Below are 24292 nucleotides of genomic sequence, written 5' to 3' on the forward strand. Positions count from 1 at the left end.
CGTCTTTTCATCATAGCAACTGGGGTGAGCTCCATCGCCCCCCCCCTTTCATGTCTAAGAAAGGATTCTGTACTGCCTGGCTTCATAGGCAGCGGGATGCTGGGCTCCTCTCCCTGCACCGTTTAATGTCCCACCTGGACTATCATAGCAACTGGAGGGCTGCCTCCCCTTTTTTATCTCACTAATAAGTGTGTTCTTATTCCTGCCATTCTTTTATTTACTTTCACTCTGCGCGGGACACTGCAACGGTTATTAGCCCAGGAGGGTGGGGGAGCAGGAAGCAAACAGGTGGGTTTGTTGAGAGGGCACCCACTAGAATGGCTATCTAGCTCTATTTCTTTCAGGAATCTGACACGGAGCGGACTGAGCTCTTTGGTCAACTGGTTCTCGTAGCACACTTGCCCATATTCTAGGCGGACTGACTCTATTTTTATACAACATAAAGGAGGACGACTTGGGGAGTCATTCCCATTTTTGTCCTTTGCGCCCCCCGGTTGATCTCTAGCCAGAGAAAAGCATCCATGACAGCAGTGGACGTACAAAACGACTGACCAACCGCAGCGGTCGTCCCAATTTACAATGGCATGGAGGAGGTGTACAGAAAACTGATAACCGCTGTCTGCTATCTTGCAAAGGCAAATGAATGCTGCTGTAGCACTGCAGTACCGCTCTGTCAGCGGCTCCAGTACAATCGGTGACAGTGACATAAAAGGCAAACAGGCTCCATGGTTGCCGATGGCTATGCCATTCTGCCAGGGCAATCCAGGAAAAAGGGGCGCGAAATGATGTTGCCGTTGCTTTCACGGTAGGGAGGAAGGAATGAGTGACGACATTTACCCAGAATCACCTGCAACACTGTTTTTGCACCATCATGCAGTGGGGTCTCAACCCAGAATTCCAATGGGCAGGGGAGACTGTGGGAACTATGGGATAGCTACGGGATAGCTACCCACAGTGCAAAGCTCCGGAAATCGATGCTAGCCTTGGACCATGGATGCACACCACCGAATTAATGTGCTTAGTGTAGCCGTGTGCACTCGACTTTATACAATCTGTTTTACAAAACCGGTTTATGTAAAATCGGAATAAACCCGTAGCGTAGACATACCCACAGTCTGCTTACACCTATTTACCCACAGTACAACAAATAAACAACCAGTGGTTCTCAAACTTTTGTACTGGTGACCCCTTTCACAGAGCAAGCCTCTGAGTGCGATCCCCCTATATAAATTAACAATACTTTTTTATATATTTAACACCATTCTAAATGCTGGAGGCAAAGCGAGGTTTGAGGTGGAGGCTGACAGCTCGCGACCCCTCCATGTAATATCCTCATGACCCCCTGAGAGGTCCCGACCCCCCAGTTTGAGAACCCCTATAATAAACTAACTCAAACAGCAAAAAAATAAAACCCCAACAACCACCACAAAAACCCCTTCCCCCTTCTCACTGCATCTCCACACAAACCCCTTCTCCACAAGAAACAGTCGCTTTTATCCACCTTAGGGCTTGTCTTCACTACAGAGCTAAATCTGCACTGCTGCAATTGATGCAGTGGCATCGATTTATCAGGTCTAGTGAAGACACGCTCAATTGATGGGAGAGCGCTCTCCTGTCGATTTCTGTACACCACCTCAACAAGAGGTGGAAGCAACGTTGGGACGTGAGCGTCTCTCGTCGACATAACATAGTATGGACCCCACAGTAAGCAGATCTAAGCTATGTCGACTGGAGTTACGCTACTAACATAACTCAAATTGCGTCACTTATATAGATCGGCAGCTGTAGTGCAGACTAGGGCTTAGCTCCCACTGTTTCCCATTTTCTCCACAGTAATATGTTGTAGCTCTTATCTACTTCTTACTTACTTACTTACTACTTTGTTTTATACTCCCAGTTCTACGGTATCAGCATTTTGAATAAGAACATTCAAACAATACACGTGTGTAAGTCCCAGGCTCTCATCTGAATTTGAATTTTATCTTGATTTATCTCCTTTTCTCCCGATGTTCTCCTGGCAGCGCCAAGCATTTGCCTGGGATAAACTTCTGGTCTGGCCAAGGATAATCTGAAAATGTTTCCAAATTGTTGGGAAACACTGAAAAATCTAAATCCTTCATGATGAAGAATGATCATTCTGGTGGTCAAAAATCGTCTAAACATGTGCAATTCAGCGTGTGGTGTGTTCACATCTCTACCATGTGGTTTCTAGTCTCATGTTCAAATCTATATAAAATCTGAGCCTAAGGGTATGTCTACACTACGGGATTATTCCGATTTTACATAAATCGGTTTTGTAAAACAGATTGTATAAAGTCGAGTGCATGCGGCCACACTAAGCACATTAATTCAGAAGTGTGCGTCCATGTATCAAGGTTAGCGTTGATTTCTGGAGTGTTGCACTGTGGGTAGCTATCCCATAGTTCCCGCAGTGTCCCCCACCCACTGGAATTCTGAGTTGAGATCCCAATGCAAAAACAGTGTCGCGGGTGATTCTGGGTAAATGTTGTTGTCATAACTAGATAGGTAAGGTAAGGGTTAAGTTTCTTTTACCTGGAAAGGGTAACCAAACACCTGACCAGGGGACCAATCAGAGAACTAGACTTGTTTAAAGTCAGGCGGGGGGAATTGATAACTCTGTGTCTTTTTTTGTTTCCGTCGGCGTGTGAGTTAAACAAGTTTCCTCCTAACTCCCTTCTTATTTTAAATATTATACCAAAAGTCTGTGAGTACAAAAAGGAAACCCCAAAGCAATCGGCTGTGAGGAGCTTTGGGTGTACAATAGATGTGGATGGCTGATTCTTTGTTGTTTTCTCGCTGTGAGTAAACAAGGTTTCCTCCTAACCATCTTTATCTTAAAGTTCTTCTAAACTCTGTAAGTACCCAGAACGCAAAGTAATTGTATTCGGCTAGTGATGATCTTTGTGGTGTATTCACATGTATGTTGATTTGTTGGACCTGGTTTTAATGGGCTATCTTTTAATCAGACTGTTTCTTCATATCTCTTATAAGCAGAGCCTGTATTGAGTTTCTTAATGCAAGATTATTGTTTATATTTCTTTCTTTTTTTTTATATAAACTTTTCTTTTAAAACGTGTGGAAGTTTCTTTTCCTAGGGAGGCAAAAGGACGGGAAAAGCCAGGCTGTGGGCTATTTTCCTATTGCTTTCAGGGAAAGAGCAGGCACGGGGAAGCGCAAAGCCAAGCTGTTGGCATTTTGCACTCTCAATTGTCCTGAGGGTAGAGACCGCTTATCTCCTGGGAAGCAGAGAACCGGTTTCTTTGGCCAGCCTGGAGAGGAGTTTCTCCCCTGCTTCTAGCATCCAAGGCATTGGAATCTGGGTGTCCCACCAAGGGAAGTTGGGGACCAGAGAGAGGAAAGAGGGGGTCAGGCTTCTCTAATTAAATTTCTGACCTGGTGGCAGCCCAAATCCCAAGCTGGTATGAGCTTGGGGAGTTTCAGGTAAGCCCCAGACTTTGGACGCTAAGGTCCAGGTTTGGACAGGACCAGATTGGACGCTAAAGTCACGTCTGACTGGAGGCTAGATTACCAGTTTCATTCAACCTTCCTCTGAAAGCACACCAGACAATCATTTCGCGCCCTTTTTCCCTGGAGTCCCTGGCAGACGCCAATAGCATGGCAACCATGGAGCTCATTTTGCCTTTTGTATACCTGAAACACCCGGGAAAATGTTTTTTCACCCTTCAGGCATTGGAAGCTCAGCAAGAATGCAAATGCTTTTGGAGACTGCAGGGACTGTGGATAGCTGGAGTCTCAGTCCCCCCTCCCTCCCTCCATTTGATTCTTTGGCTTTCCGTTACGCTTGTCATGCAGCACTGTGCTGTGGCCTCTGTCATTCATAGCCTGGAGATTTTTTCAAATGCTTGGCATTTCGTCTTCTGTAATGGAGCTGTGATAGAACAGATTTGTCTCCCCATAACAGGATCAGATCCAGTATCTCCCGCACGGTCCATGCTGGAGCTTTTTGGATTTGGGACTGCATCGCACCTGTGCTGATCAGAGCTCCATGCTGGCAAACAGGAAATGCAATTCAAAAGTTCGCGGGCTTTTCCTGTCTACCTGGCCAGTGCATCTGAGTTCAGATTGCTTTCCAGAGCGGTCCACAATGGTGCACTGGTGGGAATGCCCCTGGAGGCCAATACCGTCGATTTGCAGCCATACTAACCCTAATCCGACATGGCAATACCGATTTCAGCGCTACTCCTCTCATCAGGGAGGAGTACAGAAACCGGTTTAAATAGCCCTTTATATTGATATAAAGGGCCTCGTTGTGTGGACGGGTGCAGGGTTAAATTGGTTTAACATTGCTAAATTCAGTTTAAACGCACAGTGTAGACCAGCCTAAGTGTAGCAACTTCCTAACAGTCTTGTTTACAAGGAATACACGATTGCTTGTCTTATATAGTAGCTCACAGGAGTGTTGTAAGGATTAATGGTCATAAAGTGATTTGAAGAGATAAAAGTAAGAGTTCCCTGTTATTACAAAGTACAGAAATGGAACAATGATTTCACCTCTACTTGCAGGTTGGGTCTTTAGGTCCTTTGTGCTGTTTCATCCTCATAATGTGTCCCTATTTAAAGCGATAAGTACAAACTCAGTCATGTGTTTGACTAGCCAGAGACTCAGCTGCTGGAGCTGATACTCCAGTTTTCTCCATGTGGAATGACACTTCACTTTTTAGCGCCTTGATTTCTCTTGCTGTGTTCTCAATCCTCAGTGTTCTGGGCATACAGCTCTCCATGCTCCTCTGGAAAGGACTGAGTTTACCAATCATTGTGGCATTAATTCTTTTGATTTCACTGGCTTCTTCTAAGAATGTCTATGAAGTTTTCAAATCCTGGAGTGTTTCTGCCAAAAAAACCTGTTCCTCCTTCTGACCACTGTCCATTCACAGCTGTTTCTACTCAGCCATTCTGTTCTTCTCAGACAGAGGAAGCTGTACACTCAAATCAGAATCACGGTAGTTACTTTTACAGATTGTCCCTTTAAAAGGGGTAATTTTTATAGCATTTAGGAATATTTTTTCAATATTTTCAAATCCAACAGAAACTCCGCTTTGAGTCTGCCACATTGGCACTGGGCAAATTGACATTTCAAACATTTCTTATTCTCCTTAATGTATTTTCAGCCAAGCTGAGGCCCAGCCTTCTTGTCTCTGGTGGAACTTTTGTCCCAAACATGAGCTATGGGCACAGATCTGAAGAGTTATGCCTCCACCTGAATTGTGGCCCCAATTAGGTGCAACTACTCAACTTTATGCTAGAAATTAAATTGCAAGTGCTAAAATATACGCACAAAGTGGATGCCGCACCAGACTAGAGGAAATCCAACCACAGACCTCTAAATGAATCAGTATTGTGCACTCTGAAGGATTGGTTTTCAGTACGTGGACTGTATGCTGTCTCTGCATTCTGCAGTAAAGCTGGAACAATATGGCTCTAAAGCTGCACTACAATCCCTTCCTACTTAATGAGTAACTCAATGGTAATTCCAACCTGAAAAGGCTATCCCATGTCCTTTAAACCAACATCTGCACTGTAGTTTTCCACAAGCAAAAATCATTCCTCTTAAAGGCGACTTGGACAGTTTTATTTTATGTTGTCCGGTGTATGGGGATCATTTTCATGAAGAGCACCTGCTAAACACAAGTTATTCCAGCTGAAAAATCAAAGTCAGACCTTGATTCCAAAAACAATTTGCTTCTCTAAAAAGTATGGTTTCAACCTCAACAAACAAAGTCCGTGCTTCCCAACTGTGCAGACGTCATCGGTCCCAAAGCAACTTTTCAGAACTAATTGTGGTTGAGAAATCATGCCAGAGCAATAAGACAAGTCATGCCATTACATCAATTTTTTCCATTTCTGAGAACTGGTACATTCCCTGTACTGGTGAACACCTAACAAATTATGCAAGGGAAAGGCCAGCCAACATGCTCTACTGCAGAAGAGCAAAACAGTGCAACTTGCCTTCTATTTGATTAAAACTAGTCTGAATAAAAAACAGTGAAACCTCACCTAAAGCTGCATCTCTGCCTGCTACGTTACTATTAGCCCTGCTTAATCTGAAATCAGTCAGAGGATTCCATATGTGTATCAAGCAAGATAGATTAATAAGTAAATGGTAACCAACTTTATTGTATTCTTCATATATTAGGCTATATTCAGCTGTCTGCTCCACAAGGGGTAGGGACTAAGGGAGGTAAGGAGTCACTTTGCACAGACAGACAGGTAGAATCTTACTACAGTGCTCAGGTGTGGGCTGGGAAGTGTGGCTGCCTGAGTGCCATGCCCCAACCTCCTTAATAGTGTAGAGGCAATGGCATGCTGGAAGTGAAGAATGTCTTGCCCCCCAGTTGGCTGGAGTGTACACTGCCATCAGCAACAAATACTTGCCAGCAGCACACCAGGGTGCATTTTGCACTTGCTCAGAGCAGCAACAAAGTGCATTTCACATTGTGTTGCCTGCAGCCTGCCATGATAAATCCAGCCTGTGCCAGCATGATTCTCACTGCAGAGGATGCACTGGTCTGCATCTCTGTTCTTCTTTGCTGCACCATCCAATTCCACCAAAGACAGAATTTAGCCCATAAATTATGGATTGTCTATAATAAATATCCAGACAGGTCAAAACTCTGACAAACAATTTCAGTTTGGCTTCTTTCCATATTGTCCTCCCAGCTGCAAACAATGTCTAGCCAAGTTAAAATGCTACACGTAAAAATACAGCATGTACTACAGATTCATTAAAGATGTGACTAGGCTAAAGCAGATTTGGTGATTTATACTTGGTCCAGATCCTTACCTACGAAATATCCTGCAATTCGCCTCAACTGTGTAAGGCTAAATAATCCAACATGTTACCTCCTGAGTCCTCAAACAATTTTGGATGGATTTTTTAAAGATATCTGCATTGAACACAATTCTGACTACCTAAAAACAGATTCAGACAGAATGCAGAGAGCACTTTATAACAGTGCCATCAAGATTAGGAACAAGACCAAGTCGACTACTACCGGTTGTCAAGAGGTAGAATACAGTGGTAAAAAGCAAGTGTTATCACAGCTTCTGGCTACCAAAGTTCTTTTGCTGGGTGTCTGTATGAAGGATGAGTCAATGCTTTGAGATGGTTCAGGTACAACTGACCATCAGCTCAGAGTGAAGAACCAAAGCATGACGTTTCCTCACAACCAAGACTCAGGCAAGAAAATGTTAGTGTGGTTCTTTAGCAAAGACACCATGGTCTTCTGGCGACAAAAAACAGACGATAACATCCAAGGCAAAGTAGTCAGTCAGAAGCCTTAATCCAACCAACACACTTCAGGCTACCTGAGGCTGGGTTTCTGTGGATAATGGATCTGCTAACAGCTTTCCTCAGTACTTGGAAGCAGTTATACTGAAGAATTTAGAGACAGGCTCGGTTCAGCAAATCAGTGAAACTTGTTAATAGGGATTTGACTAAAATAAAATCATAGAAACATTGCCCAATACGGCAATATTCTAAACTAGAATAATGCTCAAAAATACTGAAGCTTACAACTGCACAGTAGAGAGAATTCTTTTTCTTGAACCAAAATGTGTAGCCATGCATAAGTCACTCCTAACTTCGTTCCTCCAGTTTTAACAAAGGCTGTTCACACTATTTAACCTCTATAATGGACAGTCATACTCCCTGTTACAATTTGCCACAGAATGACAGGATGTGCAAGTCAAACATGAAAAGAGAAAGGGGCTGTACTGCAGTAAAGTACAGTAAAAAGAGGAGAGTGTTCTTGGTGTTTTAGCAGATGAGAGCACTGTCTTCACCTGCAGCACACTGACTGAATTCATGTGTTTTAAGGTGAAGCAGAATAAACTAATCTGGCACTTCCCATTTTCAAAGCACTGCACAAATATGGTGCCTCGTGCCGTCAGGTTTACACTTCTAAAAAGCCTGGTGCTGGATTTTTAACATTAAACGACCAAAGCAAATGCCAGCTGTAATGACAACTTCAAGTGTAGTGTTTACAGTCAACCTGTTCTGCGTCTAGAAGAGAGAAGGCAAATATTCGCTCAGATGGAAGTAGTTTAATCCCACGAATGTGCATGCACCTCACTGTCGTTTTGGAAATAGTTTGGCATTGGGCTTCTAAATGTGATTTTCTTTCTCATATTTCTGCACATGTTGAGGGGATTCTCACCATTCCAAGGCAAGTGACTACTACAGAAGGGTCAAGATTTTGTGGAAGATGCAGGTAGTATTCCTGGTTTTCACATGTGTAAGGACCATAAGCAGTTTTCATAATTTAGAACAGTCCCTAGGCTTCTTTTAACTAATCTTTGCTCCTTTTCGACCCAAATAGCTAGTCAGAGTTTGGGGCTCTGGGGATGTTCCAGCTGAAAGTAGAAATTGACGGAGTCTGGTATTTTCTTTGATGCAATCTTGTGTATTTACAAGGGATGTACAAAATCCTGCTTCTCTGAGTGCAAAAGGAACTGAGAACAAAATGAGCAGTTTCTTAGTTTACAGCCTCCAACCCTCTAGTCAACATAAGACTCAAAAGCTCTCAAGCTTTTTCTAGTATCACACTGCACTTAGAGAACATTGCTTGGTTTTCTTGCCTCTCTCTCCCTCTTTGTTCTTTTATCCTCTCTTTCTGTGTGATCTCTAAATGCAAATACTCTACCCAAAACAATACTCAGTCCATAGGCACCAACCCCACCCGAGCATGCTGCGTCCCCACTCCTCCACCTACCTCTCAGCGTTTCCCATCCAGCCGCCGCCAAACAGCTGTTTGGCAGCGTTAGCACACTCCAGAGGGAGGGGAGGAGTGGGAATGTGGCATGCTCAGGGGAGGAGGCAGGGAAGAGGCTGGGCCGGGACGGGGATTTGGGGAAGGAGTTGGAATATTGGCAGGGAGGGGGTGGAGGCAGGGCAGGGACTTTGGGGAACGGGTTGGAATGGCGGCGGGGAATGGGTGGGAAGAGGTGAGGCAGGGGTGGGGCCTTATGGAAGGAGTGGAGTGGGGATGGGGGTTGGGGAGGGGGGTCGAGCACCCACAGGAAAGAGGGGAAGTTGACTCAGTCAAAAACTCCCAGGCAGGTTCACACATACCTTTTCTTTTATGTGGGAGCTCATGCTTACAGTTATGTTAATTGAAGGGTAAATTCACACCTATCAATCTCGCTGGGGTTTTAACTCAACCCAGAGTTTTACCCAACTCCCAACAATAAGTCAAAACGGTCATTAGGCTTCTTTAACTGATGTCAGGGCCAAGGCAGTTTGAAAGTCAGGGAGCCATAGCCAGCTTCCTAGTCTTCCCTGAACACTCTGCATGCCAAAACATATCGTGAAACAGTGTGGCTTTTAGACTGTGGTTCTGGCATCTTTCTCCTTACAGCTGTGCTGTTGTTTGTAGCTAGGGAAACTGAACTCCTACGTTGATTTAAGGGGCCTCTCCTCACAAAAACCAAAGGGGTTTTTCTTTTAGAAAAGTCAGCAGAATGAACAGAGCTTTAACAATTAGTCCTCTCCCACCCTGAACTTTTTTCTTTTCACAGTGAAGCTGAAATAAGCAAATACTGCAGGTCACCGCATTAAAAAAACAAACAGTTTTTGAATGAGCCAGGCTAAATTTATGTTCTTATTTTAAAGGTCTTTGAATTTTATAACAAGATCTTTAAAAAGGAAAGCCTGAAGAGCGAAAAGCCTATCCAACATATGGATCAGCTATTTGGCTTTTGAGTTGTTTATGCTCCATTTAAAACAATGCATTATTGGGTTAACCTCTATTTGACCCAACAGAGGGACAAGTGATTTTCCTTGAGCTAGTCATTAGTTGAATCATAACTGCATATTCCCAAGGAGAAACTGAATTTAAGCTGAAAAAAGAAAATCAATGAACAGATGACCTAAGGACTAATGAGCATTCTGAGCTCTGTCTCTTATTATAATCCTTCCCTGAAGCCAGGGGGAAGAGGAAAAGAGAAAAAAATCCACCTAGTTCACATAGTATAATTGAATACCTGTGAGAATGCAATTCCAAAAGCCACTCCAGCTATGATTCCCATATTTGTCTCCATAAAACTGGTCACCAGATCATAACAGCCCTGTAAAACAAAGACAAACAGAATCAGCCTTTGAGAGTGTGTGCCCCTTTCCCCAATTCATTTGGCTTCAGTCAGAAATTGGGTATTTTTATCATGACTTTCAACAACACTTTAACTTATCTTATTTAAAAACAATTCCTATTAAGTGGTGAGTGTACCCAGTAATTGTGAGGACAGAAGTAGTACATTTTAGAAACAAATTTGCTAGAATGGGAAAGAAGCCTAATGTGATGCTGTAAGAAATAAGACACTGTTGTATTATTAAGGAAAATCTTTTTGGTATTTTAAAAAAAAGTAAGGCCCCAACAGAGTCGATCTGAAAATAAAGCAGAACCTGACAAGATACAGGCAGTAAAAATGAATCATGCTAGCTGTGACAATTTGGGAATATGTCTGTACAATTTATGAATTGTGTGAGAGATTCCGAACCCTTATGGATACATCTATACTGCAATAAAAGGCCCATGGCATGGTCACAGTTGGGCCGTGTCAGCTGACTTGGGCTCACAGGGCTTGGGTTGCAGGGCTAAAAACGGCAGTGTAGACATTTGGACTCCGGCCCTTGATTCAGCTCATGGCAGTTCTAGTGCCTGGCCAGGAGGGGGCGCCCGCTGACATCTGCAACACTAGCCTATTTAGGAACCTGCTGCTGTTTAACATAAGCATGGCTCAGATGTGTAGGGAGGCGTCCTGCCTGGCAGTGTCCCTCTAAAGGCACCAGGCATGGTCTGGAATGGCTTATTACTTTTAATATATGACAATACTGAAGGGGGGGTAGGCTGGGGAGGCAGAGGGGGTTCGACGTTTCCTTGAGGTTTTTTTGAGTGGAAAAGAACAAACAAGCCCCCTCCCCTTTCAAATACACATTCCTGGTCTACAGTTGAGATCCTGATCCCATCAGAGCCACTCTTCCCATACCTCAATACACAGCCTTTAGAACTGGGGGTAAAAGGCAGAGAATGTGTGTGCATAGGCTGTTCTTGGACATGCTTTTGAGATCTCTCTCTCTCTCTCAATACATATATTTTCTTAAATTATATTTTCAAAAATGTGTTTGCAATTAGCTTTTCCAATTTCAGGTGTTTAAAGGAATCTAAGTCATTGACTGAAAACCTCAAGCACAAACAGTCTGATTTTTTTCCCCGGATACAAACCCCACCAAGCCCCCCACACAAAACAACCCAGCTTTTCTCCCAAACGCAGCAAGAACTTATTCTCAGATGGAGGCCAGTCAAAGGTGTATTTTAGTGTAGATGTTATATCTGTGTCAGTTCTATAGGAAGCTGAGAAAAGAGTGGAATTTTACTTGTCTCGCCTTTCTCAGTCTTGATTCCAGCATTGCCAGTGTGACACAGGCACTGACTCTGTGGGTGCTCTGTGGCTCAAACACCCATGAGAAAAAAAACAGGGAGTGCTCAGCACCTACTGGCCACACTGGCTCTGGCCTGGGGTCTGGCTGCTGATCAGCTGTTGAGCAGAGCTGGCCAAGGATCAGAGCAGCCTGCGGGAGGTCCTCGGGAGGGGCCTCAACAGTGGAGAGAAGCGAGCAATGGGGGGTAGGCCTCAGGGGAGGGGGCAGAGCAAGGGCGGGACCTTGGGGGAAGCGGTTGTGCAGGCCCAGATTCTGGGCAGAGCAGGGGTGGAGCACCCACTGGGGGGAAAAAAAAAGTCAGCACCTGTGCAGCATGATGAATCTATTCAGCATACAGATGCAAGTGCATACACAGGCTCCAATCCTGCAAACTCTTAAGCATGTTTTTAGAGGATATCAGGGCCTTCTACTGCACACTAGTGGTCAGAAGAAGAAAATGCCCTTTGTTAAATGTAGGCCATTCACGACCTAGAGTACATGATTTCTTGAACCTCTTTTGTAATATAAAAATTTTTTTTTTAAACCTCAGAGTAATGAAATGGTAGATAAAGTTAAGAGCAACTCAAGTCCGGGTCAGCCATAAATCAGTTACAAGATGTTTCAACATACATATTAATCCCTAATTACATCTTGCAACATTATACATTATTTCAAGCTTACTCATTTAACATATCAAGCAACTATGGTTGTATGTCCTGCATATTATGAAATGAGGCTAGATATTTCAACCAATTCTTTCATTCTGCCAAATGTGCCTTCACATTTTTCCAGCCTTTCCCAAAGGCTCTCAAATCTATTCTGTTCAATTGCTTGCACAAGATGTAACAGCTAACAGTTATGGTAATTTGAGAGAGACTTAAAGTCTTGCTTGTTAAAAAGATCATGCTAGTAAGATAACTTTACTCACTCACCTCATTTGTAGAATGTTTTTCCAGAACGCCATAATTTACTGTTTCTGGCAATTTATCGTATGATTATGAGTTAACTGCTCAGTCCTTGTTGTGCACACTCAGAACTGGTGCACCCTCAAGAGTGGTGCAGACATTACCAAACAAACCTGAAAAATTCTGTATATTTTAACCACACAGTTATTTTTTTTTATTTTGGGGGTGGGGGGGCAGGGGAACCCTATTTAGCAACTACTGTATCACTTCATTTATATCCCTATTTCTGTTCCTTTACCAACATTTTAGAGAAAAATAATGCTTAGCATTTGTTTGTAATGCACTTTGGTTAGCGAATCCTAATCACAGCTCAGAGTTAGATATTAGCCTCATTTAATAGATGAGGAACCAGACGCAGGGAGATTTAGGGCTAGATTCATTTGGCATCACCACACCTAACTTTTAGGTGCCTACAAAAAAATCACTGGGATTCCAAAGCCAGGGTTAGGCATGCAGGTTCCCTATAAAATGAATGGGGAGAGATATGTGCCTCAGAATCAGTACCACAAAAGTCAGCATGCTAGTTGGGGAGCAGCCGAAATTAGCCAATGGGAGAGATGGATCCCAAACCCCACCCTTCTTAGGGAGTTTAGTGCTTAAATCCAGACTGTAGGGAGGCGCCTCCCTCTGTTTCGGATGCTCAGCTGGAAATCCTTTCTTGGCATCTGGTGCTCTTTTTTTTTTTTTTTTTTTTAACAAGAAGCTGGGAGGGTGGAGATCTCCCTCATAATTTTTAGCCCAGAGGTTAGGGTAGTCACCTGAGATGTGGGAGACCCCTGGGTCAAGTCCCCCTTTCACCTCAGGAGGAGCAAGGATCTGCCACCTCTCAGGTGAATGTCCTGGCCACTAGGCCTCAGAATATTCTGAAGTGGGGCTCCCTCAGCTGTTCCAGTGTGAATAAATCATGAAGAATTCACTTGGGTCACAGAAAAAGGGAGCACAAGAAAGCACAAGCATGAGAATGATTCTGTAGCCTGACAGAGCACTCACCTGGGAGGTGAGAAACCCAGGGTCCTGTCCCCCTGCTCTAATTAATTTTTTAATGATTTATTCATAATGGAACAGGTGACTGGGGAGATTGAGGGAGATCAACATCTAGGGAGCCTACATCCCAATGGCGAGGGCACTCACCTGACAAATGGCAGATCCCTGTTCAAATGCTGTCTTCCCCTCTGAGGTGGAGGTAGCATTTGAACTGGGGTCTCCCCCGCCTCAGGTAGATACTCTAGCTCCTGGGCTAACAGTTGTGAGGGAGGTTGCCCTCTCCCTTCCCCTGGCTGTTGTGAGCAAGTCAGTAAACAGGGCCCAATCCGGCAAGTGAGCTCTGAGCACACTTATGGGATCGAGCCCCACAGGCGAATTAGGCAGAGGAAGATGTAGCCTCCTTTCATGAATCACTCTGTGGCCTTGTCTACACTACCTGATTAAATCGAATTACTTTAAATCGATTTTATAAAACCGATTTTATAAAATCGATTTAGTGCGTCCAACTTGGGATTCTACAAAATCGAGTTTTGTGCGTCCATGCCCACGTCTAGCGTCGATTTCAGGAGCGGTGCACTGTGGGTAGCTGTTCCACAGCTATCCCATAGTTCCCACTTCTCGGTTGAGAGCCCAGTGCCTGCTGGGACCAAAAACATTGTCCCGGGTGGGCTGGGTACAGCCTCACCCCTCCCTTTGTGAAAGCAGCAGCCAACCATTTCGCGCCTTTTTTCCTGGTGAAGAGAGCAAACGCCATAGCACAGCAAGCATGGACCCTGCTGAGACCATGGACCTGCTGAGACCAGTAATGCAATCGGCAAGTGTAACCACCGCGCACTCTCGTGCTGTTATGCTGAGCCATGAACTGCAAATTCAGGAGGAGAGGGGTAGGAGGAGGAGGGAGGGGGGAGCGCAGCTATGGCACCGACCGACAAGAGCGATGATGTGATGACGACATGGAGACTGATTTCTCCCTAACCGTGGGACCCAGCATTTGGAGCTACTGCTGGTAATGGGCAGCTTCTACCCATTGAACGCCGATTTTGGGCACGGAAACAGCACAGCTGGTGGGACCGCATAGTTTTGCACGGTGTGGACGATTCCCAGTGGCTGCAAAACTTTCGCATGGTAAGAGCACTTTCTTTGAACTTTGTGACTTGCTTTCCCCTGCCCTGAACGCCATAATACTAACATGAGAGCAGCCTCACAGTGCAGAAGCGAGTGGCAATAGCCCTTGGAAGTTGCAACTCCAGACAGCTACCGGTCAGTCAGGAATCAATTTGAGTGGGAAAATCCGCTGGGGGCTGCTGTGATGCAAGTAGCCAAGCAATCGTTACGCTGCTGCTCGAAAGTTTGTGACTCTGGGAAACGTGCAGGTCATGTGGATGGCTTTGCTGCAATGGGATTCCCTAACTTGAGGGGCCTAGATGGAACCCATATCCCTATTTTGGCCCAGATCACCAGGGCACCCAGTACATGAACCGCAAGGGGTACTTTTCCATGGTGCTGCAAGCACTGGTGGATCACAAGGGACGTTTCACCAGCATCCACGTGGATGGCGCAGGGTCATGACGCTCGCGTCTTCAGAAACACTACTCTCTTTAAACGGCTGCAGCAAGGAATTACTTCCCAGACCAGAAAATAACAGTTGGCGTGTTGAGATGCTGTCGTTTATCCTGGGTGACCCAGCCTACCCCTTGATGCCATGGCTCATGAAGCCATACACAGGCAGCTGGACGTGGTCAGGAGCTGTTCAATTACAGGCTGAGCAAGTGCAGGATGGTGATAGAGTGTGCATTTGGGCGTTTAAAGGGCGCTTTCGATCATTACTTACTTGCTTAGACCTCAGCCAAAAAGATGTCCCCATTGCTATTGCTGCTTGCTGTGTGCTCCACAATCTCTGTGAGAGTAAGGGGGAGACCTTTCTGGCGGGTGGGAGGCTGAGGCAAATCACCTGGCCGCTCATACGAGCAGCCAGACACCAGGGCGATTAGAGAGCACACCAGGCGGTGAGCATCAAAAAGCTTGAAAAGTAGTTTCAGCGGGCCAGGGTATGGTGTGACTGCAGTGCTTGTTTCCCCTTGAAGAACACTCCCGCCTCTCTTGACTCCCTGTAAGCAACCCACCCTCCCCCTTTACTTACAGCTTGCTGAGGACTTTTAAAAGCAACTCCCCCCCCCTTGGATTACATCTAGCTGAAGGAAATAAAGTCAGTATATTTGAAAAATCATTTATTCAGTATTAAAGTCATTTGTTATTGCTTAAAAATCATGAGTTCTTTTTTAAATCATGCCCTGAAGAAAACCACCCTTCCCCGTTTGGATGTATTCTTGATTAGAAAGTAATTATATAAAGAGGCACTGAATTATCTAGTATCCTGCATGGTGTGCTTTTGGAGGAGGATCGAGTAAGGAAAAGCCATGAAGCACATTTCAGCTTATGTCAGCTTTTGATTGGGCTGTCCATGGGGTGGAATGTTCTGGTGAAGAAAGCCTTCCCCCACGCATTCTAACACGTCTGGGTGAGGAGATATGAAACTTGGGGAGCTTCGAGGGTGGTTAACATGGGTGCATGTGGCACTCTGTAACCCGCTGCTGTTCCTGACCATCCACCATGCGTCTGAGGATCTCAGTGTGTTCACGCAGCAGCTCCAGCGTTCCATCACGCCCGTAGATCTTCCTGCCTACACCTCTGATCTTCCTGCTGGTTTCTCTGCGCCACCTCTCTTCTACCTGCCGGTCTTCCTCCCGTCACCTCTGTTTTTCTGCCGCCACCTTCATCTCGAGCGTCTCTCCTGTCCTCCCGGTCACTGTGCATCTTTCTTGTATTTTGCTACCACTTCCTTCCAATCATTATGTGAGCTCTGTTACTGTGGCTTACTTCCATGATTTCTGAAATATTTCATCTCAGTTTTCTTTCTCCTCCGCTTTTGGCTAGCTTCCAGATGGGGCAGGGTACAGAACAGTGCGCAGCTGTATGGGGAGGTAGAGAGTACAGAGAAGTATGTAAAAAGATACATTTTACAGAACAATGATTGTACTCACAGTGAACAAACTATGCACCTTATAGCACATGTGTTTCACTACAGTTGAATTTTGCATCTTTTAATACTGAGAGCCTCTGTCCTGGGTCAGAGCACCATGCAGACGCAGGTTCCAGTCCTGTAATCATATTCAGCTTCCATGCAGCCATGGTAAGTCTTTATGTTTGACTTCTCCAGGGTTCTCAGCTCCTCACTCCTCCCTCCTAAAGCATCCTCCCTCACCCCTCACAGCGCGTGGCTGTTAGCTGGGAGAGTCCCTGCCGCCCAAACGACAGAGAAGCCCAGCACAAGCCTTCCTATGCTCTGTGAAGCAATGATTCCAAAATACGTCATGCATGCCTGGAGAGGGAAAGTTTCGTTCAATGGGGGACCGGAATAGGCTGCCTTGCCCCGAAATCTACTGAAAAGGCTCTTTGATTTCCTCCAATATCAACATGGAGATTTCTTGGGAGGATTTTCACTTCATCCCCAGACATGTTAACGAACTTTTCCTGTAACTGTACTGGCTAAGAAGGAATGACAAGCATGCTTCCAAATTTATAATAAAAAACGCTGTTTTAACCATGATTGAAGAAACATTCACTCACCAGAGGTCCCTTCCATGGCTTCACTGTCTGGATAGTGGCTTGGTTGGGCTGGGAGGGTAATTCAGGCTCAAAAACAGCTCCTGGCTTGTTTGGTATTGAGAGCTGTGTGCTATCTGCAATCTCTTCCTCCTGCTCATTTTCGTCATCTGCCCCCTCTGCAGAATCCTCAGGCACGGTTGTATTTGCAACACTGACTCTGAATCCACGGCACGGGTGGGTACTTGTTGCCAAGCCCCCAAAAATTGCATGCAGCTCTGCATAGAACCTGCATGTTTTCGGACCTGCTCGAACTTTCGTTTGCCTCTGGTTTTCTGGTATGCCTGCCTCAGTTCTTTGACTTTTATCCTACATTGCAACGAGTTCCTCCTGTGTCCTTTTTCAATCATAGATTCGAAATTCTTTCAAATGTTTTCTCATTTCGTGTACGAACGGAGTTCTGTAAGCACTGAATCCTCACCCCAGATAGCAATGAGATCCACTAGCTCTTCTGTGTCCATGCTGGAGCTCTTTTTCTATTCTCAGGAGACTGCATTTTTAAATGTGCTGCTCAGCTGTACGTGGTCACCTGTGCTGCTCAGAGCCCACGCTGGCCAAACAGGAAACTGATTCAAAACTCCGCGGGCTTTTCCTGTTTACCTGGCCAGTGCATCGGAGTTTTGACTGCTGTCCACGAGCGGTCAGTTGTGTCTCTGGGATACCTCCTGGAGGCCAGTAACTTCGATTTCCGTCCACACTACACTGATCGGATTAGTAACATCGATTTTAGGGTTACTCCTGTGGTTTTGAAGGAGTACTAAAATCGATTTAAATAGCCCTTTAATTCGAATTACAGAGCGGTGTAGTGTGGACGGGTGCACAATTAATTCGAATTAACACTGTTAAATTCGAATTTAAGGCGCAGTGTAGACGGGGTCTGTGACTTAAGTGTCCAGATGTGGAGTGTTGGAGTAAAATAAGTGTTCGGATGTAGTAAAATAGGTGTCTAAAGACCTTTTCCTGGAAAAATTCAGGCACTGAGAGAGTTTAGGCACCTACACAGTTTTGAAACAGCTGGATGGGGGCTTTGTGAATTCCAGCCAAGTCTGATTCTGGAATCTAGGGACCTAAAGAGACAGTTACATGCCTAGGTCCTTTTGTGACTCTAGCCCTAAACGACTTTCCCAAGTCACTTAGCTAATCAGTAGCAGAGTTGGGAAACACAGTCTAGGAGTTTCTGACTTCCAGTCGTGTGATCAGATCACTAGAATAAGCCTTCATTGGTAATTCATTAGTTCTCTTTGTGAACTTTTATTTTTTTTGAAGTCTGTTCCTGTTACTGGTTTTTGGAGACTAGGGAAAAGACTGCATTTCAACTGTATTCAATCCATAAATGAGAGAGAGAAAGAGAGACAGACAGACAGACAGACCGACAACCTCTGCCACAAAGGCACCTGTATGTCCCCAATCCTGCAAAAAATACACACGGGCAAGTATCATAAATAAGGTTAAGATTTTATCATGGTTATTTTTAGTAAATGTCATGGACAGGTCATGGGCAATAAACAAAAATTCATGGAAACCTGAGACCTGTCTGTGACTTGACTAAAAATAATGGGAGGGGGAGGAGGAGGCTGATAGGAGGGATAAGAATCCAAGCCCCACTGTGGCTTGGAGCTGCAGGCCCCCCACCAGCTGATATCTCCTGCCCCACCGCCTCAGGGCCAAAGCTGCAATGAAAAATGTCACAGAGGTCTCTGAAAGTCTTAGGATTTCTGACTTCCATGACAAAAATCTTATCCTTAATCACAAACCTCCTTTCTGGCTGAGAACAGGATGAGAGTCTGTTCAGAGACCATCAAGGCTGTTCCTTCCCTGTAAGCTACAGTACTAGACCAGTCACAACCCCTTCGCTTTGCTTTTTGTTCCTGTTCCCCTACCACCTCTCAGAAACAGTCAACCTTGTTCAAGTTTCTTTGAGCAACTCAGAGATCTGGGACAGCTCCCAAGCAGAGAGATCTTTAAGTCTTTGATTTAAATGGCAACTTAAACAGAGTTCTCAGATGTGGGTAAGACCTTCAAACTATCCGTGGACAATTCTGTCAAAATAATCAAATCCGTTACTTCAGAAACAGAGACTCTATGGGTAACCACTGGTAGAAAATAATAAAATTAAAGATAAAACAAAGATTGGCCCTCTGTGAAGTGAGCGTGAATGCTGGTCAGTCTGCAGTACAAATCAGAACATTGGAACAAGATAATTGCACCCCAGTTTAAACGTTGGAAGGATCAGCTGGAAGGCACTGATTTTAAACTACTGTGCATTTCCCTTCCAGTTATCATCTGAAATAGTATTTCAGTTTTGTCCACAGCGAAAAGGCAAATTAACTCAAGGTCAGATTGTGATGAGAGGGAGGGTGCCAAGAGCCTCTATTTACCCATCCAGTCAGGTATTTGTAGGAGTACATGTGTAAGAGCTATAACCTTTCCTGCACCTTCTCCCACAGTGACAGTATGGCTCAGAAGCATCAGGTCTACTTCCCATCAGAACTCCATGAGTACCTGTAAGTGGACCAGTGAGGCCAAGGCCACAGTTCTGTCCGTTTTCTAATAACCACACAACAAGGAGAGTGCACTCTGAAGCCTGGGAGATGGAGGAAGAGGTGTGGGGTGGCAGAGCTCCTGGTTCCCCAGGAGGAATTCTGGCCAACTCAGGACAAGTTTACATTACAAACGCTGCACTGGCGCAGCTGCACTACGGTAGCACTCTCCAGTCAGCTTAGTTACTCCATCTCTGCAAGAGGCGGTAGCTATGTTGGCAGGAGAAGCTCTCCCACGGACACAGCATTGTCTACATGGGGGGCGGGAGGCAGGTTAGATGGGTATAGCTACATCACTCGGGTGTGGAGTTTTCATGCCCCTGAGCGATGTACACCTCTACCCCAATATAACACGACCCGATATAACACGATTTTGGATATAATGCGATAAAGCAGCGCTCTAGGGGGGCAGGGCTGCGCGCTCCAGCGGATCAAAGCAAGTTCAATATAACGCGGTTTCACCTATAAGGCAGTAATATTTTTTGGCTCCTGAGGACAGCGTTATATCAGGGTAGAGGTGTAGTTATACCCAAGTAAGCATGTAGTATAGACCTAGCCTCAGTCAGAATTCCTCCTGGTGCAACTCAGCCCCACTGCATCTTCCCCTCCTCCCTCCTTACAAAAGGCAGAATCTGGCACTAATTAACAAGTGTAAATTAATGTCTTTGCAAATCTTTTAAACTCACCAAACACAGCTACATTACATTGATGACAATTATTTCAAGTTTCACAATAGACCGACATCTTCCCTGTTCCAAATCCATTAGCACTGATTGGCTCACAGTAGGCTACTGTGACTGAAGGATAGGTTAGTGGAAACTAATCTAGTATTATTGTCTTTTTGGTATGAACTGGAAAAACACTCTATTTGACTGCTTTACACGGTAGAGTCGTAAATGTGATCTCAGTCCCCATCTCCAAGTCCCCGATGGACAGGCAGCTGAGTTACAGTACCAGCTGAAAAGGATTAAAATAGAACACACCCAACCATTTCTGCACTTTTCAGTTATATACCAATAACTTCTTGTGTTAACAGTTACACTAGAAAGAGACGAGAAATGACAAGAGAAATAAATCACTAAATGCGCTGGGGCGAATTAATCTCTGCTGTAACCACTGAAGTCAATGGTGTTATATCAAGGTTTAATTTGGCATCAGGATTATTCCCTTTATGAACAATTTGTTACCTCTCTTGAAAATCTTATGCAAAAAGTCAATATGAAAGAAGTTCTGTGCCAGGAATGAATGTCTCCTTGCACAACACAGTATTAGGGGTATATTTTCTATATGTTGCATTGTTTCCCCTTTTCTTCACATTTTCTGCATTTTTATTCTATTGTTAATTTGTTTGTTTTGCTGTCTCTCTTGATACTACTTTGCCAATCATCTTTTTGAAGGTGGGGAGGGGGTCAATGTTAGCTCTGTTCTGCCTGCAACACTATGAATACAATGAGATTAGAAGGGGCACAGCAAACATATCTCACTACCCCACAATGCTTCATGTCAATCATTCCTATTTTCTCTGTTTGGGCTAACTGTTAGCATCCAACGCCTGAAATGTCTGACAGAAGACAAGTTGGGGTGGGGGGGAAGTCAGTGAGAATGAGAACTGCTGATTGACATAAGTATCAAGGTCAGCTGCATCACTTCTGTGTATTTAAACAGTCCTGCCAGCTTTGCCTCTGTGCAAGATGCTGTACCTGACCAAATGTGATGGGAATGGGAAGTGAGTTCACATCTCACTGGTCGGGTTTCTGTGTCTGCTTATTTCAGAAATGTCAATGTAAGTGTTTGGTGGCAAGCAGTGGGCAACCTTATCCACTTCTCCATCTCCCGTTTCCACACTGTTCCTATCGCTAGGCAGAAACTGCACTTCAGTGACACCATATGTAGTAATGTGAAAACTAATTCATCGGATGATTGCATCTCAGTTGCCTTTGGCACACAGTGGCCTGTACCTTCTGGTTTATTTTAGTGGCAGCAATAGTCATATTGCGCAGATCCTGGGGATTGCAGTCACTGGTGTTCATGCAGCAGCTTGGGGGAATACCATGTTCAAAGAAGTACGGGCTAGTGCTCCAGTTGGTGTAGTTCTGAATGCCACAGCATCTCAGCTGCAAAGAAAGAGCAGATAATAAAAGAAGCCAGTGTTAGAAGAAACATAGGAATAGTTTCAGATCTTACTTTTCAGAGTGAGGTCAGACCAAGGCTACTCACTGAGACTTATTTTCCAAATAAGCCTGGGACTGATACTGCTCACACGGAAGTCAGTAGCTTAATTCCCACTGGCTTCAGTGGGAGCCGGATGGGGCTCTCTGCTTATACTGAAGAATGGAGTAGCTGACCTACCACCAAAAATAGGTAAGTTACCATCAGCCAGCACTACTACACTGGAGGATGGGAAGAAGGCCAACAATGTACCTATCTTTTCAAAAAGGTGCTAAGCATGATCCTGGGAAATCTAAACTGAAAAGCCTTCCCTTGGTAACAGGAAAAAAATCTGCAAAAAATGAGAGTTATAAAACACGTAAGGGGAATACAAATAGAGGCAAAGCAGTACAGGTTTAAGAGGATGAATCAAGCCTTTCTAACTCATAAGACTTCTTTAAAAGAGTTAACAAAATAGCAAATTTTGGTGGGTTTAGACTTTCAAAATGCTTTTGGAAGGGTGGGAGGTGTGTCCTATTCTAAATTAAAAACTGGTAAAGCCTGTCAAAGACAGGAAATAAATGGCAAATTCTCAGCATGGCAAAAGATTATAAGTGGAGTGCCCTGCGGATCAGTTCTAGGACCAGTGCTACCGACAGAATGACCATTTTGTTATGATGGAAAAACTTACTGACGACACAAAAGTATTTAGGTTAGTCAATAATGGGTAGGACTGAAAGTAACATTTAAACAGTATAACTCTGCATTCTGGTCACTTGATATGGCTGCATTTGGGTGGTATCCAGTATTGGTTTCAATTGTTTATCTCGCCCTGTTTGATATTTCCTCATGCAGAGCACTCTGGCTGCAAGGCTGTGGCAGCCTCACACTTAACTGCCATAGAACTTTTTGTGGACCATGCAGTACATCCTCCTGCATTGTGACAGAATGGATTTCGTTATTCCTGGGTGTCTAGTCTAGCCCCAAATATCTCAAGTGAGGGGGAAAAGCACCATCCTTTTGGTAATCTTGTTCCACTGCCAAATTCTTCTTATGCAGTAACTCCTCACTTTAAGTATCAGAGGGGTAGCTGTGTTAGTCTGGATCTGTAAAAGCAGCAAAGAGTCCTGTGGCACCTTATAGACTAACAGACGTATTAGAGCATGAGCTTTCGTGGGTGAATACCCACTTCGTCAGACACTTGCATCCAACAAAGTGGGTATTCACCCATGAAAGCTCATGCTCCAATACATCTGTTAGTCTATAAGGTGCCAGAGGACTCTTCGCTGCTTTCTCACTTTAAGTCGTTCTGGTTAATGTTGTTTCGTTGTTACGTTGCTGATCAATTAGGGAACATGCTCATTTAAAGTTGTGCAATGCTCCACTCTTATGTTGTTTGGCTGCTTGCTTTCTTCACAGCTGGCAGCCTCCCTACATCCCTCTCTCCCCACAGTGCCTCCCACCTGCCAGTAGACGCCACAGATCAGCGCCTTCCCCCTCCTCCCCCACTTCCTGCCCGCGGCAATTAGCTGGCTTGCGGTGTTTTGGGGGCAGGAGGGAGGGGGGAAGGAGCAAGGACTTGGTGCGCAGGCTCCCCCTCACTCCCCTGCCTCCCCAATGCTGCAAGCCAGCTGATTGCCTTCAGCAGGAGATAGGGAGGGATGGAGTAGGAGCCTCAGCGCTGAGTCTTCGTTCCTCCACCCTCCCTCCTGCCCCCTAAACACTGCAAGCCAGTTGATTGCCCCAGGCAGGAGGGAGGGGGGAGGAGCAAGGACTCAGCATGCAGGCTCCCTCTCCTTCCCCTGCCTCCTGNGGTCAAGGATGGGGGCTTGGGGGAAAGGGGAAGTGGGTGGGCTGAGGGTTGAGCCTCCCCCCGCCCCTGGTGCTTGCAGAGTAGGGGAAGCTGCCGCTGCTGCGTGACCTGCTTCTCCTAGCCTACTGCACCTTCAGCCTCCTTGCCTGCCTCATTGTCTCCAGTGCCAGTGGGCTGTGCCTGTGTGGGGTACAGCAGGGGCACCTCCCAACTATAGTACTGTACTGTATGTACAGTATGTCTGTAAACACACAGTACATGCACACTACTATCCCCCCCCCCAGCCTAGTATTAAATTGCTTGTTTAAAATTATTTAAAATGTATATAATGCCTTTTGTCTGGCAAAAAAAAAATTTCCCTGGAATCTAACCCCCCCCCCCCATTTACATTAATTCTTATAGGGAAATTGGATTCACTTAACATTGTTTCACTTAAAGTCGCATTTTTCAGGAACATAACTACAAGGTTAAGTGAGGAGTTACTGTAATTAAAGCCCTACTTCCATTTTTTAAGCCTGCTGCATCTTTCCTCCACTACTGTTTATTCAGTCTTTGTTATGGAAGGACAATAACCTGTTTGAAAACATCTCATGGAGGAACTGTAGGCAGTTACATGTGTCCTTCACTTACCTTTTCTCCCAGTGGAACATGCCCAGTTCTCTTAACCTTTCTTGATAGGTTTAATCTTCCAGGCCTTTCATTGTCTTTGCAAAGAGAACCA

General features: G+C 44.9%; 1 protein-coding gene across 1 annotated transcript in view; it reads right to left on the reverse strand.

Moving 5' to 3' along the window:
- The window catches only part of TSPAN7 (tetraspanin 7), a 217464-nt gene that overhangs the window by 9616 nt on the left and 183556 nt on the right, over positions 1–24292 (reverse strand). Inside the window, exons 5-6 of the mRNA XM_032795761.2 lie at positions 21569–21724; positions 10024–10107 (exon numbers count right to left, since the gene is read on the reverse strand). Coding sequence (XP_032651652.1) covers positions 10024–10107; positions 21569–21724 — 240 coding nt within the window. The remainder of the gene's footprint in view (positions 1–10023; positions 10108–21568; positions 21725–24292) is intronic.

Source organism: Chelonoidis abingdonii, chromosome 1, assembly GCF_003597395.2.
Source record: "Chelonoidis abingdonii isolate Lonesome George chromosome 1, CheloAbing_2.0, whole genome shotgun sequence".
NCBI lineage: Eukaryota > Metazoa > Chordata > Testudines > Testudinidae > Chelonoidis > Chelonoidis abingdonii.